The sequence below is a fragment of the Esox lucius genome, chromosome 17, assembly GCF_011004845.1.
Source record: "Esox lucius isolate fEsoLuc1 chromosome 17, fEsoLuc1.pri, whole genome shotgun sequence".
Classification (NCBI taxonomy): Eukaryota; Metazoa; Chordata; class Actinopteri; order Esociformes; family Esocidae; genus Esox; species Esox lucius.
This window is the reverse complement of record NC_047585.1, coordinates 35,957,447-35,968,781: the sequence shown is the minus strand read 5'-3', so window position 1 is coordinate 35,968,781 and position 11,335 is coordinate 35,957,447. Positions and strand designations below refer to the sequence as shown.

The following is an 11,335-nucleotide window of genomic DNA, read 5'->3' as shown; positions in this document are numbered from 1 at the left end:
GTTGGATTGGAGAGGCAAGTTCATGTGAAGGTATGTTCTCAGTGAGGGAGGTTGATGAAGGTGTGTGTTAAGTGAGAGAGGTTGATGAAGGTGTGTGTTAAGTGAGAGATGTTGATGAAGGTGTGTGTTGGGTGAGAGAGGTTGATGAAGGTGTGTGTTGGGTGAGAGAGGTTGATGAAGGTGTGTGTTAAGTGAGAGATGTTGATGAAGGTGTGTGTTGGGTGAGAGAGGTTCATGAAGGTGTGTGTTGGGTGAGAGAGGTTGATGAAGGTGTGTGTTGGGTCGTGGGTAGCGTTGGGAGAGGGTGGGTGTAGGGCGTGGGAAGGGTACCCACATGGAAATAACCTATATAAACATATATGTTTAAATATAGGTTTTGATATATGTTTTTAATATATGTGACATATATAAAATTGGCCGTTTTCCTATATTATATGTACATATATACACATATATGTACATATATGGGTACATATATGTACCTATATAGGTACATATATGCACGTATATATGTGTGCATATATGTACACATATATGCACATATGTGTACATATATACGGGCTTATATGTACCTATATAGGTACATATATGCACGTATATATGTACCCATATATGCACATATGTGTACATATATGGGTACATATATACGTGCATACATGTACCTATATAGGTACATATATGCAAGTATATATGGGTGCATATATGCATGTATATATGCACCTATATGTTTACCTATATATTAGTAAAATTATTAAAATCCATAGCTACTATGCAAAATAAATAAAAGCCCAAAATGTAGAAATGTACATTTATTTATTTACTTAAGAACAATCAAATAGAACAAGAACAAAAACAAGACAAAAAACTGAATAGAAAAAAAAAACTATTTATCTTGTTGATCTTCTCAGCTCCGTGAGCTTTGAATTGATAGATGTGCCTATCTGCCCTCGGCTGGCTGCCGGCCACTTCTTCAATGTAGCATCTAGAGAAGACAAAAATAATTAGACAGTATAATAATAATATAGTGCTTCATCAGGAACCCAAAGTGCTTACAGTACAGCTGCGACTGGAGACATATTTTGGATAAAGGGCTGACCATAATAAAAAATGTGTCATGTAAACACGTCAATTGGAAGATTCTGATTGGATTCTGCTAAATCTGAAAGAAATTCTGATTGGAAACATCACCCCCCCTTTTTGGGGGGGGGGGGCATTGTTCTTTCATATGCACACGTCCGTCATGGGAACTGCATTGTTAACAGTCACACAGTCAATCATGTGCATCCAAAGCAGAGAAAATTCATGGATAGGAAAAATGTTGCCACTCCCGAGTTTTTTGTTTAGCTTAAAACACAGGTGAAGTACAACTTCTGCAGTTGTTTTAGGGAAATTAAGACCGCTCTGCGGATGTCAAAATGCTATTATTCTGAATAAGGCTTGGTGCATGTTTATGCACGTCATGATTAGATTATTTGTTTCCATGTAAACAGATTCAGATATTCTAATCCCTCAAATTTTTTATCTGATGTAAGAAACTTTGCACATGTAAACATATCTAGTTGTCAATGGGCTGCACTTTTATAGCATTTTCCTGCACCCCCAAAATACATTACAATGTCCTCCCATTGACCCATTCACACACACATTCCACCCGCGAGCTGCCATGCTAGGTTTACTCGAAGTGCAATAAGATCAAGCAATAAAATCAAGCAAATCAATAACCGGTATAGACAAAATAAGGCACAAACACAGGACAGAGGGGATTAAGGTGAAGGAGGGGTGAATATGATTATTTAAGAACACTTCAGACGACAACAATATGCCATGAGGTTATTTGCAACACTATATGTTCTACAAAATAGAGGACTACACACCTTACAGCGCAATACCCCAGCAATGTGGCTTTAGAAGAGGAAAGGTAGGATCAAGAAGTCAGAAAGCGATGAATTAGTAGCAGATACAGTAACAATAATTGGTGCCCTACTTTATGCAGTCTCCATTGATGCCTAATAAATTTTGTTACAAGTAGGCTATGGTTAAAGTGGTGAACTTATAAAGTCTTAAAAGTTTGGTTTTCCCTTCTCAATGCATTATGCATTTACTCACCAATAATGGCTGCCTTTTTAATTTGGTCAAGTGCGACCAGCTGGTCCCCATCCCCTCTGGTTGGCTTCCCACCTTAAAGTAATATTTCAAAATTATTATGAAAGGGGTGTAAAATGAAGGTGGAGAAAGCAAGAGTTTTTTTTATATACACATCATGTTTTCTTGAGGTGCAAGGAAATACAAAAATGCCAAGTAAAAAAGCGATGGTATGCCCGCACACACATAATTTATTCCACAGAATATGACTGTTTTTTTTTTTCAAGGACAGAAGAGATTAGGAACATGTTGTTTTGTACCATTCAGGTTGCTTTTCAGCAAAGTCTCCAAATCAAAGGTGCCCAGCAGGAGATTCCGCACCATGGCAGTAGCAGAGGGGGCAAGGCGGGCTGCTTTCCACGCTTCTGCCTGGCAAAACACCCCAGAGCCCTTTATAACTTCCATCTGAAAAATAATTTCACATCACAATATACATTTATTGGCAATTTTTAGAAACTTTTTCATGTTTCATATTGATTCTTATGCTTAGCTTCCCAATAGTTAATAGGTTTTTATGTATAAATGCAGATTAATGATATGTATAAATGCAGATGAATGATAAAGAAATGAAACAAATTAATCACTGCCCAAAACGTTATTAAAGGAGAGAAGGAGGAGGACAGGGTGGGGGGAAAGGAGGAGGTTGGATGGAGAGTAGGGAAGGAGAAAAGACAGTGGGTGGAGAGGAGTGAAGGGGGGCAGGAGGAGAGGATGATTGTCACTTATAACACTAATTGGCTCCTACAAAGCACACAGTTTATACCCATCCTTACTACATAATATGTTATTCACCTGTGTTTTCGCTGAGGTCTCAGCTGTTGCTGCAGTCTTGTTAGAGAAGAAAAACATTGTTAAACTCTTCAACAATTTTATAAATATGGGGCAAGTAAATTACATATTACCACTAACTATCCCAACATAAAAATCCCTATAGCTCAGTTGGAGCCTTAAGTAAAATCTGAGGTATAAAAGGGTTACACACACCTGTGGTGTCTCTCGAAAGCGCTCAGTCACCATGGGACTCTCTTTAAAGGGCTCGGTGTCCTCTGGGCTCTGTCTCCTCTCTGGAGTCTTAGAGAAGAAAGAAACATAGTCAAACTCAACAATTTCTATTCATCCAAGCAAGCCACTATAGATTCTTATTTACAGGGGGGGCTTGAAAAACATTAAACATGCCAATAAATTAAAGTTACATGCAAAAGTAATCAGCCAAACATAATAAAAATCCATATAGCTCTGTTTGAGTAACAAGTAAAATAAATAAATAAATAAAAATGCAAGGGGGTTACTCACCGGTTGCATTTCTCCAAAAGTCGAGAAGGAGGAATCTAGATCCTCCACAGGAGTCCTTCCAGTCTTCTTCATAGAAGAAAAATATAGTTATTCTCTTAAATAAATTAAAGTGTAAATACATAAAAAATTAACACTATCAATCAGCCCAACATCACAAGTCTCTCCAGTTCTGCTTGAGAAACAATTTTAAAAAGCAATGAAAATCAGAGGAACTTACCTTTTGAGCAATAATGGCGATGTCACTTTTCATTTGAGGGATTTCTAGAAAGAGGTTATATAAATAAAAAACTATAATTACAATCACTAGATCAAAATAGCACCCAGCAACTCAGTGCCCTTACTCTTCGAAAGACATTTCCTGCAGGTGTGAACTCAAGCTAAAACCCTCCAAAGCCCATTGATAAGGCTCTGCATAGGAAACCTGGTTGTGAACGCAATTTTCTTTCTCCAATTTCTCCCAAATTCTAATTCCCCAGGGTTTTTTTCTGGAGCCGATTGCCTTCTTGAGCCGTTGAAGGCAGAAAAGCATCATTTATTCTCATGAACTGTATGTTCTCTAGGCCATGACTTTTGTTAACCCTCTACAAATTCCTCCAGAAAGAGACAAATAAATATAAATCTAATTTGAATCTTATCAACGGCTATATGAGCACACACACTACCTCACCAGCTAACAACATATTTTGCCAAACACGTGTTTCAGCCCATAACATTTCTAAGTTTACACTTCTCTGCCACCGCAATATCCATCTCCAGAAAAAACCTTGCTAATAAATATAAAAATTAGGAATACTTACGATTGATGATAATGTCTTTCAGACGTGCATTTTCATTTTTAAGAGAATGGACTTCATTTCTCAACTCCTGCAAATTTCTTTGCATTTGGTCAAGTTTCCTTCTCTCCCACATCTGTTCATCCAGGTGTTTTCTAAATTCAGCAGCTGTCTACGAGAAAGAGACAGAGAGAAGAACAACAGCTAATTGTTATATAACTTATTTTGTAAATGGTTGATTCTGATTGGCTGGGAGGATGTCACGAGAGGTGTAAGAGGAAGGTGGCAAGAAGTCTAGGGCAGAAGTCCCTCCACTTGGCTATATGTAACTGGTTGTCTGGCCTCCTGGTGGTTATTCCTTACTTAAAACATGAAACTTCCTCATCTTGTATGTCATGTAATGTATGTATGTAATACACCACACAATGGATGTCATCATTTAGGCTACCTTTTTCTTAGAGGGTGGTACTATGTCCTCTTCATCCCCAATACGCTCCTCCTCTTCGCTGGCCCGCTGGGAGGGAGAGAGAAAGTGAGAGGACAAAGTTGCCTACTGTGCCGGTGTCATACCTTGTTACAGCTACTGGTAATGCACTTTATTATAAAAGTCTTACTTATCTTTACTGTATTGCAATGTAACAACACACACTGGATGCAGACTGGTAGTGTACCTTGTTCTTTGAAGGCCTGTCATGACGCGCCTCATCCTCCTCCTCCTCCTTCTCCTCCTCCTCCTCGTGGTTGTATTTAGAAGGACATCTCTTTTTATTGTCAACCTTGACAGAGAGAAACAGACTGACTTTTAGCCCAACTCTTATTAACTTACGTTACACCACCTTGCACATACATCTTGTCAACAAAGCACATGAAATCATCATAGATGACACAATTACAAACCTACACACATGCCTACACATTAAGAAACAAGAGAGAGAGGGGGAGATCATTTAAGTAAAGCACCAATTGGTGCAGTCAGTTACCCTTTTCTTTGAAGCCTTCTCAGTCTGCCCCTGATCACGGTACTTTGAGTTTGGGATGTTTTGTTTGCTGTGTGACTTCTTTCTCCATCTCGATCCCACGCAGTTTAATTTGGAGAGTTTTTTCAAATTCTGGTGCAATAAAATTAAAATGTTATCATGAACTGCAAACGTTTGTCTAATCATGCTTAACGTTACCAAATCTAACATTAGTCCCAATTGGACTTCGCTTACATTAGCAAATTATGTAGCTAACATGAGCCAGAAAGCGAAGCTATTGCTAACCAGGGACCTAGCAAGATCCATTTTAGACTTCTTTAAGAGCGAGAAAAAACATTAAATGTGGTATGTAACTACATAACGTCAGATAAAGTTAGCATGTAACATACTTGCCACGTCAATAATTCTTGCTCGGTGCACCGGCCAGGGTTGGCGGCCTTTTCGCCATTCCACCAGCTTCTCGTTTTTTTCAGTCCTTTCAAGAAATGTTTTTACTGAAAAATTCCGGACACAGTCGAGAGCCAAAATACTATGGGCCCCTCTATCCTCACCCTCAGTCCATTCAAGTAGGACATAGCGGATCTCCAACGCTGATATCGCCATTTTTACGCCCAGCCGTTATCTTTCGGCGCGAAAGATAGTGTGCTGGGCCGCATGCGGATGACGTCATCAACTACGCGACGCTGTAGCGGCTGATCGGTGGCAGCAGAGTGGAGAAATGCAATTTAGACGCAATTAAAGAAAAGCAATAGATATGGATCCAGTACGTTACAAAAGGTACCTCGTTGACGACGAAGCACCCGTTCCAGAAAGAACAAAGAGAAGACGTAAACGAAAGTAAGTCTTGTAACAAAACGTACTAGAAGCTAGCTAGCTAAATTAGCCAGCTAACAAAGCTACCAGCTACAGATCATTTCCTATACCATGTAAACGCATGTGGCATAATTCCCCTTAATGTATGTTAAGTATGTTTGTATAAAGGTAAAATGTATCTTTCCATGTCCACTGTACCTTTCCATGTCCAAAGTAAATAAATAAAGAAAACTGTTCAAGTTGGAACTCTAGCCAGGAAAATATTTCACTTTGTGTGTTTTGAATCTACAGTCTTAAAGGTTTCACCTCATGAATGGAATTTACCTGCTTGGACTTAATCAATCAGTCATATCAATCCTATTATATTGAGTGATGCATGAAGTGTTTTAACATTACCACAACATTTTTGTTAGGGACATTTCTGAAGATATGGGTGATGATGAAGAAGCTGTGGCCTCTTCTTCTACAACTCAGTAAGTAGAAAACACGCACACCAAATTAAATACCAAATAAAAAAACCTACATATTTCTTGCTGAATGATTTTTATTTTTATTTTAGGTATCTCACCCAAGAGGACAATCAAGATGACCCGGTGTCTACTGCTTCTGATGACACAGTAAGTGGCTAAAAATGGCAAAAATATTAAAGTTAGGTGTTTTTTGTTTTGTTCGTGCATGTGCATGCACACTAGTTAATGTAAATCATCATAGATAATTCCACAACCCAATTCTTCCTGATGTTGCTTAAAGTGTCAGAAAAATATACATGTGGACAAAAGGGGGCATAAAATTAATTTGGAGAAGACTGTTAAAAAAAATAAACAAAGACACTTGAGCCTTCAAATGCAAGTGGTTACCAACCACATGAAATGGTACATTTGTATGAGTCTGTGCAAATTTGGGATTGCTAATCCAATGTTTTAAATTCACAGATGAACCAACCCATACCTGGCCCTAGCTCTTCACCTGGGGAGCCAGTAGAGGAACATCTAGAAGACCCCACAAGTCCAACTTTAGACCAGAAACCAACAAAAGAACAGGTGGAACTCCTGCTGCTGGCATTAAAACTCAAACATGGATTAACAAATAGAGCCTTGGAGGACATCATGCATCTTATCAACTTTATTGCTGGTCCTGGTGGGGAATTGGTTAGTGGCTCAAAGTACCTTTTCTACAAAGCATTTGATTCAGTGAAAGACATATTAGAAGTACATTATGTGTGCAAGAGTTGCAAGGTAAGCATGCAGGAAGGTCCCTTTAATGTCAAGTGCCCAGTCTGTGACCAGGACACATCAAAAGCGCATGCACAAAAAGACCAGTGTTTTTTGTACTTGCCACTAAAATACCAAATTAAAAAACTGCTTGAGGACCACCAATTAGGGAAACACCTGAAACACCGCTTTGAGAAGAAGGATGCCTCCATCAAAGATATATATGATGGACATTTATACAAAAAACGATCACCCCTTGCATCACCAGACAGCATATCACTGACTTTCAACTGTGATGGAGTGCCAGTGCACAAATCAAACACAAAAAGTTTGTGGCCAATTTTGTGTACTATTAATGAACTGCCAATACAGCTACGTGCAAAACATGTTATGCTTTGTGGCCTGTGGTTTGGTCAAAACAAACCAAATATGAACACTTACATGAAACCATTTGTCGATGAATGCATAGAGTTGTACTCTAATGGTCTTATATGGGAAAGTGAAAGTGGGGAAATTGTCACAAGTAAAGTACTGCTTACTACCATGGTGGCAGATTCAGTTGCTCGGCCACTGATTCAGAACTTTAAACAGTTTAATGGTGAGTTTGGGTGTTCTTTTTGTATGCAGAAAGGAACAAGTGTGCTAAAACGCAGGGGGCGTGTAAGGGCTTATCCCTATGAAAAAGCAGAGTTGAGGAATCCCTCCCAGACTGATGATCTGGTGGAAGAGGCTCTTGCTGGAAACCCCACTAAGGGAGTGAAAGGGCCTAGTATTTTGTCTTGTCTACCTGATTTTAATATCATTGATGGCTGTGTTCCAGATTATATGCACAGTGTGCTGCTGGGTGTAGCAAGAAGCATCACCACGCTGTGGTTTCATTCTGAAAACAACCAATCGCCATGGTATATCGGACACTCAACAGAACAGATTGATGACATTTGAACTTCTATTAAACCCCCCTGTAATGTTTCCCGTGTCCCTCGCTCAGTGAAAGAGAAAAAGTTCTGGAAGGCACACGAGTGGAACATGTGGTTGTTTTATTACAGCATACCAACATTGAAAGGGGTCTTACCTGAAAAATATCTGAAGCACTGGTTTAAGTTGGTAAAGGGGGTTTCTCTTCTACTCGGTGAGAATATATCACCACTGCACATATCAGAATCTGAGGGGTTGCTAACAGAGTTTGTTCAGGAAATGGAGACCCTTTATGGGATCAATAATGTCACTTTCAATGTACATTTGTGCCTTCATCTGCCCAATACTGTGAGGAACTGGGGTCCCCTCTGGGCACAGTCTGCATTTGTGTTTGAGTCATACAATGGGATCATTTTAGATATGATAAAGAGCAGCCAGGGAGTTTCTCTGCAGATAATGAAAACAGTTTGGCTACAGGTTGCATTTCCATCATTTTCCCAAAAAACCATGGTGGCAGCTTCTGATGATTACTTAGCTCTCTTAGAGTCTTTTTCAGTTGAGAAAAAAATGGTGCAGGAAGTAAGTCGCTGTCATGGTGTTACATCTCTGGGTAGGCCTAAAATTTGTATGATCAGAAATGATGATTTTCTGGCCTTGAACAGCATCAGCAACCTTGAAAATAGAGTCACTGTGAAGTATTTTTGCAGAGTAGTGGTTAATCTTGAAATAGTTCATTCACAAAACTACTCACGTACTTTTCGGAGAAACTCGTAGACTGTCATTCTTTCTGATCGAGAGGAAAGTATTTTCTCTGTGAAGACATTCATTGTCTGTGATCTGGGGCAGGGGGAGACATGTTATGCAGTGGGGAAGTACTACCAAAAAGTGAAACAGGACATCTGCGGTCAATTTAAGAATCCTTGTTATTACGTCCCTGTAAGGAAATGTCTGGGGCCTTTAGTTGCTATACAAGCATCTCAGATAAAAGAAAAGTGTCTGTTTGTTAAAACTGTGAACAGAAATGTTGACATTGTCTTCAAATTCATTAACCACAGTGAAATGCTCAGATAGATGTGGGATGATGATGATTACCTGAATGTATATTCTATGTACTTTTCTTTTGTTAGTTTTTTTGCTACATTCAGACTGTAATGACCTTTCAGCCATATTCTGGAAAATGCATTAAGACAATACAGAAAACATTGCATTTGGTGGATGTAACGGTGAATGTGTGGATGTGTATGAGCTGTAATGTGAATCTGGAAGTGACTTGAAATTGGAAAAAAGGCTTGATTGACAAAAATAAAAAAAACACAAACCATTTTGTTATACATTTCCTTCTTTTCCACTATTGACCTTGTAAATGTTTCAGGAAAACGTGTAGACATCATAGCTTTCCATCTCCTCTCACTTAAGTGCCATAGTTAAATTCCATAACATGCCAATTAGATGTGATACCCATTTCACGTGTTCGCACATACATAAGTTCTTGCATAATTTTTTTTAGTTATTTCTTAGTTATTGCCTTGATAATAGAAAATATGAGCTAGGCATCATGTATGACAGTTTCCAAAGTGAGATATGAGCTACAAAATGACCAGATCTTGCCATGAGCTAGGAGACGTATCTTGTATGTACATATAGGGCTTATATGTGGATATAAAGAAGCAATACAGGAGACCTATATGGCCTGTATATGCACATATATGCACCTCAATTTTGCCTATATGTGGCATATACACGCATATATGCAGCATATATATTATCATATATGTGCATATATGCAGCATATATGCAGCATATATGTGCATATAGACTGCATATAGGTTACATATATGCGCATATATCCTCATATAGGTTCTTTCCATGTGGGTAGGGTTTAAGGAATAGAACAAGATGAGATTGGAGTGAAAGCAGGTTAATTGGCACTTCTCAATATAAAGTTCTCTACAGCGAAAGGACCACAGAACCTAGTGATTGAGATTGAGTCTGGCTTTGAATTCCAAGCAGCAGTACATTTGGATTGGTCCTCTTGCTCCCATTGATTTTCCTTTGCTGGCTGTTGTAAAGAGAAAGCAAAGAGGAAACGAAGGGTATAGAACAGGGAGAAAAAACTGATTATGCCTGGTCATAAATTCCTCTTTTATGGCCCGTCCATGGTCCGAGACGAACACACAAACACACACACACACACACACACACACACACACACACACACACACACACACACACACACACAACAGGCCACTACTACAATTACAGAATTCAATAGGTCACAGCAAGGGAGGGAAAAGGAAGGAGGGAAGAGTGAAAGATAGTTGAATGTGGATGAGTGGGAGTAATGAAAAAAGAGAGCAGGATGGAGGGAGCAATACGATAAAAGAGGGCAAGAGGGTCATCCCTGGAACACGACTACAGTAAAAGGAGCACCAAGCAGTTGAAACGATGAAGTGTACTCCCTACCCCTGTGTCGGCAAAACCTGAGCAGTGGCGTAACTATCAGGTGTGCAGGAGGTGTGGTTACATCAGGGCCCGTGGTGGGGGGGTGGTGGGTGGGTTGTGTATTTTTATTTCATGTCCGGTGTTTCTACGCCGTTATCACAGCTGGTGGGTTTATCTACGTCAGGATGGGTACCGCTTTCATGGGTACCGCTTCTTAATTGACTGTAGGGACAGCTTGAAACCTGACCCGGCGTCACGATATGCCAGTGAATGAAATGCCAGTGAGGCACTGGGGCTGGAGAAATTGAACCACTTTCAAATATACATACATAGGTAGAGATGAATGGACTGACGATCCATAACTAAGTATCCATTTAATAGGTGATTTTCCTTCAAGTATTTTAAAATCACCATGAAGAAAATATTGAGATTTTACAACCCTGTTTCCAAAAAAAATGGCAAATCATTTAAACCCTTAATTCAATAGAAAATAGTACAAAGACAACATATCAAATGTTGAAACTGAGACATTTTATTGTATCTTTTATTGTATCTGAAGACATGCTCATGTATCTTTTATTGTATCTAAAGTGGAAAACTGTCCTGTGATCTGATGCATTTGGGGGTGGTATGGGGGTGCATTAGTGCACATGGCATGGGTGAATGGCACTTCTGTGAAGGCACCATTAATGCTGAACAATATATACTGGTTTTGGAGCAACATATGCTGCCATCCAGACAACATCTTTTTCAAGGAAGGCCTTGCTTA

General features: G+C 39.3%; 2 protein-coding genes and 1 long non-coding RNA gene across 6 annotated transcripts; 1 reads left to right on the top strand and 2 right to left on the bottom strand.

The window, feature by feature from the left end:
* Positions 1 to 821: 821 nt before the first annotated feature.
* On the bottom strand, positions 822 to 5,808 carry LOC117592956 (cancer-related regulator of actin dynamics homolog). 4 transcript variants are annotated; one of them, XM_034287546.1, is made up of 13 exons: positions 5,579 to 5,808; positions 5,189 to 5,317; positions 4,880 to 4,984; positions 4,657 to 4,722; positions 4,233 to 4,380; positions 3,653 to 3,696; positions 3,436 to 3,501; positions 3,127 to 3,213; positions 2,935 to 2,970; positions 2,403 to 2,547; positions 2,107 to 2,178; positions 1,875 to 1,902; positions 822 to 982 (listed from the first exon to the last, which is right to left on the bottom strand). In XM_034287546.1, exons 1-13 carry the CDS (start codon positions 5,786 to 5,788, stop codon positions 832 to 834), a joined length of 1,287 nt encoding a protein of 428 aa, XP_034143437.1. In that variant the 5' UTR covers positions 5,789 to 5,808; the 3' UTR covers positions 822 to 831. The 4 variants fall into 4 exon arrangements, with proteins under 4 accessions (XP_034143437.1, XP_034143438.1, XP_034143439.1 ...); XM_034287547.1 differs by having other exon boundaries at positions 3,436 to 3,498; XM_034287548.1 differs by lacking the exon at positions 1,875 to 1,902.
* Positions 5,809 to 5,919: 111 nt separating this feature from the next.
* LOC117592955 lies at positions 5,920 to 8,882 on the top strand. The gene is made up of 4 exons (XM_034287545.1): positions 5,920 to 6,022; positions 6,412 to 6,471; positions 6,558 to 6,615; positions 6,931 to 8,882. The coding sequence occupies exons 1-4, from the start codon at positions 5,940 to 5,942 to the stop codon at positions 8,149 to 8,151; spliced, it is 1,422 nt and encodes a 473-aa protein (XP_034143436.1). The 5' UTR covers positions 5,920 to 5,939; the 3' UTR covers positions 8,152 to 8,882.
* On the bottom strand, positions 8,230 to 9,880 carry LOC117592957. Its single transcript, XR_004574700.1, has 2 exons — positions 8,880 to 9,880; positions 8,230 to 8,796 (listed from the first exon to the last, which is right to left on the bottom strand). It is a non-coding gene; the product is annotated as an uncharacterized LOC117592957 (long non-coding RNA).
* Between the last annotated feature and the right edge of the window lie 1,455 nt (positions 9,881 to 11,335).

Excerpts from the sequence above, each read along its gene's own strand:
- LOC117592955 (XM_034287545.1), top strand. The coding sequence starts at position 5,940 with ATGGATCCAGTACGTTACAAAAGGTACCTCGTTGACGACGAAGCACCC. Across the intron at positions 6,472-6,557 it reads GCCTCTTCTTCTACAACTCA|GTATCTCACCCAAGAGGACA; the intron begins GTAAGTAGAAAA and ends TTTTTATTTTAG. Across the intron at positions 6,616-6,930 it reads CTACTGCTTCTGATGACACA|ATGAACCAACCCATACCTGG; the intron begins GTAAGTGGCTAA and ends TTAAATTCACAG.
- LOC117592956 (XM_034287546.1), bottom strand. The coding sequence starts at position 5,788 with ATGGCGATATCAGCGTTGGAGATCCGCTATGTCCTACTTGAATGGACT. Across the intron at positions 5,318-5,578 it reads GAGCAAGAATTATTGACGTG|AATTTGAAAAAACTCTCCAA; the intron begins GCAAGTATGTTA and ends TTATTGCACCAG. Across the intron at positions 3,697-4,232 it reads GAAAGACATTATCATCAATC|AAATCCCTCAAATGAAAAGT; the intron begins GTAAGTATTCCT and ends ACCTCTTTCTAG.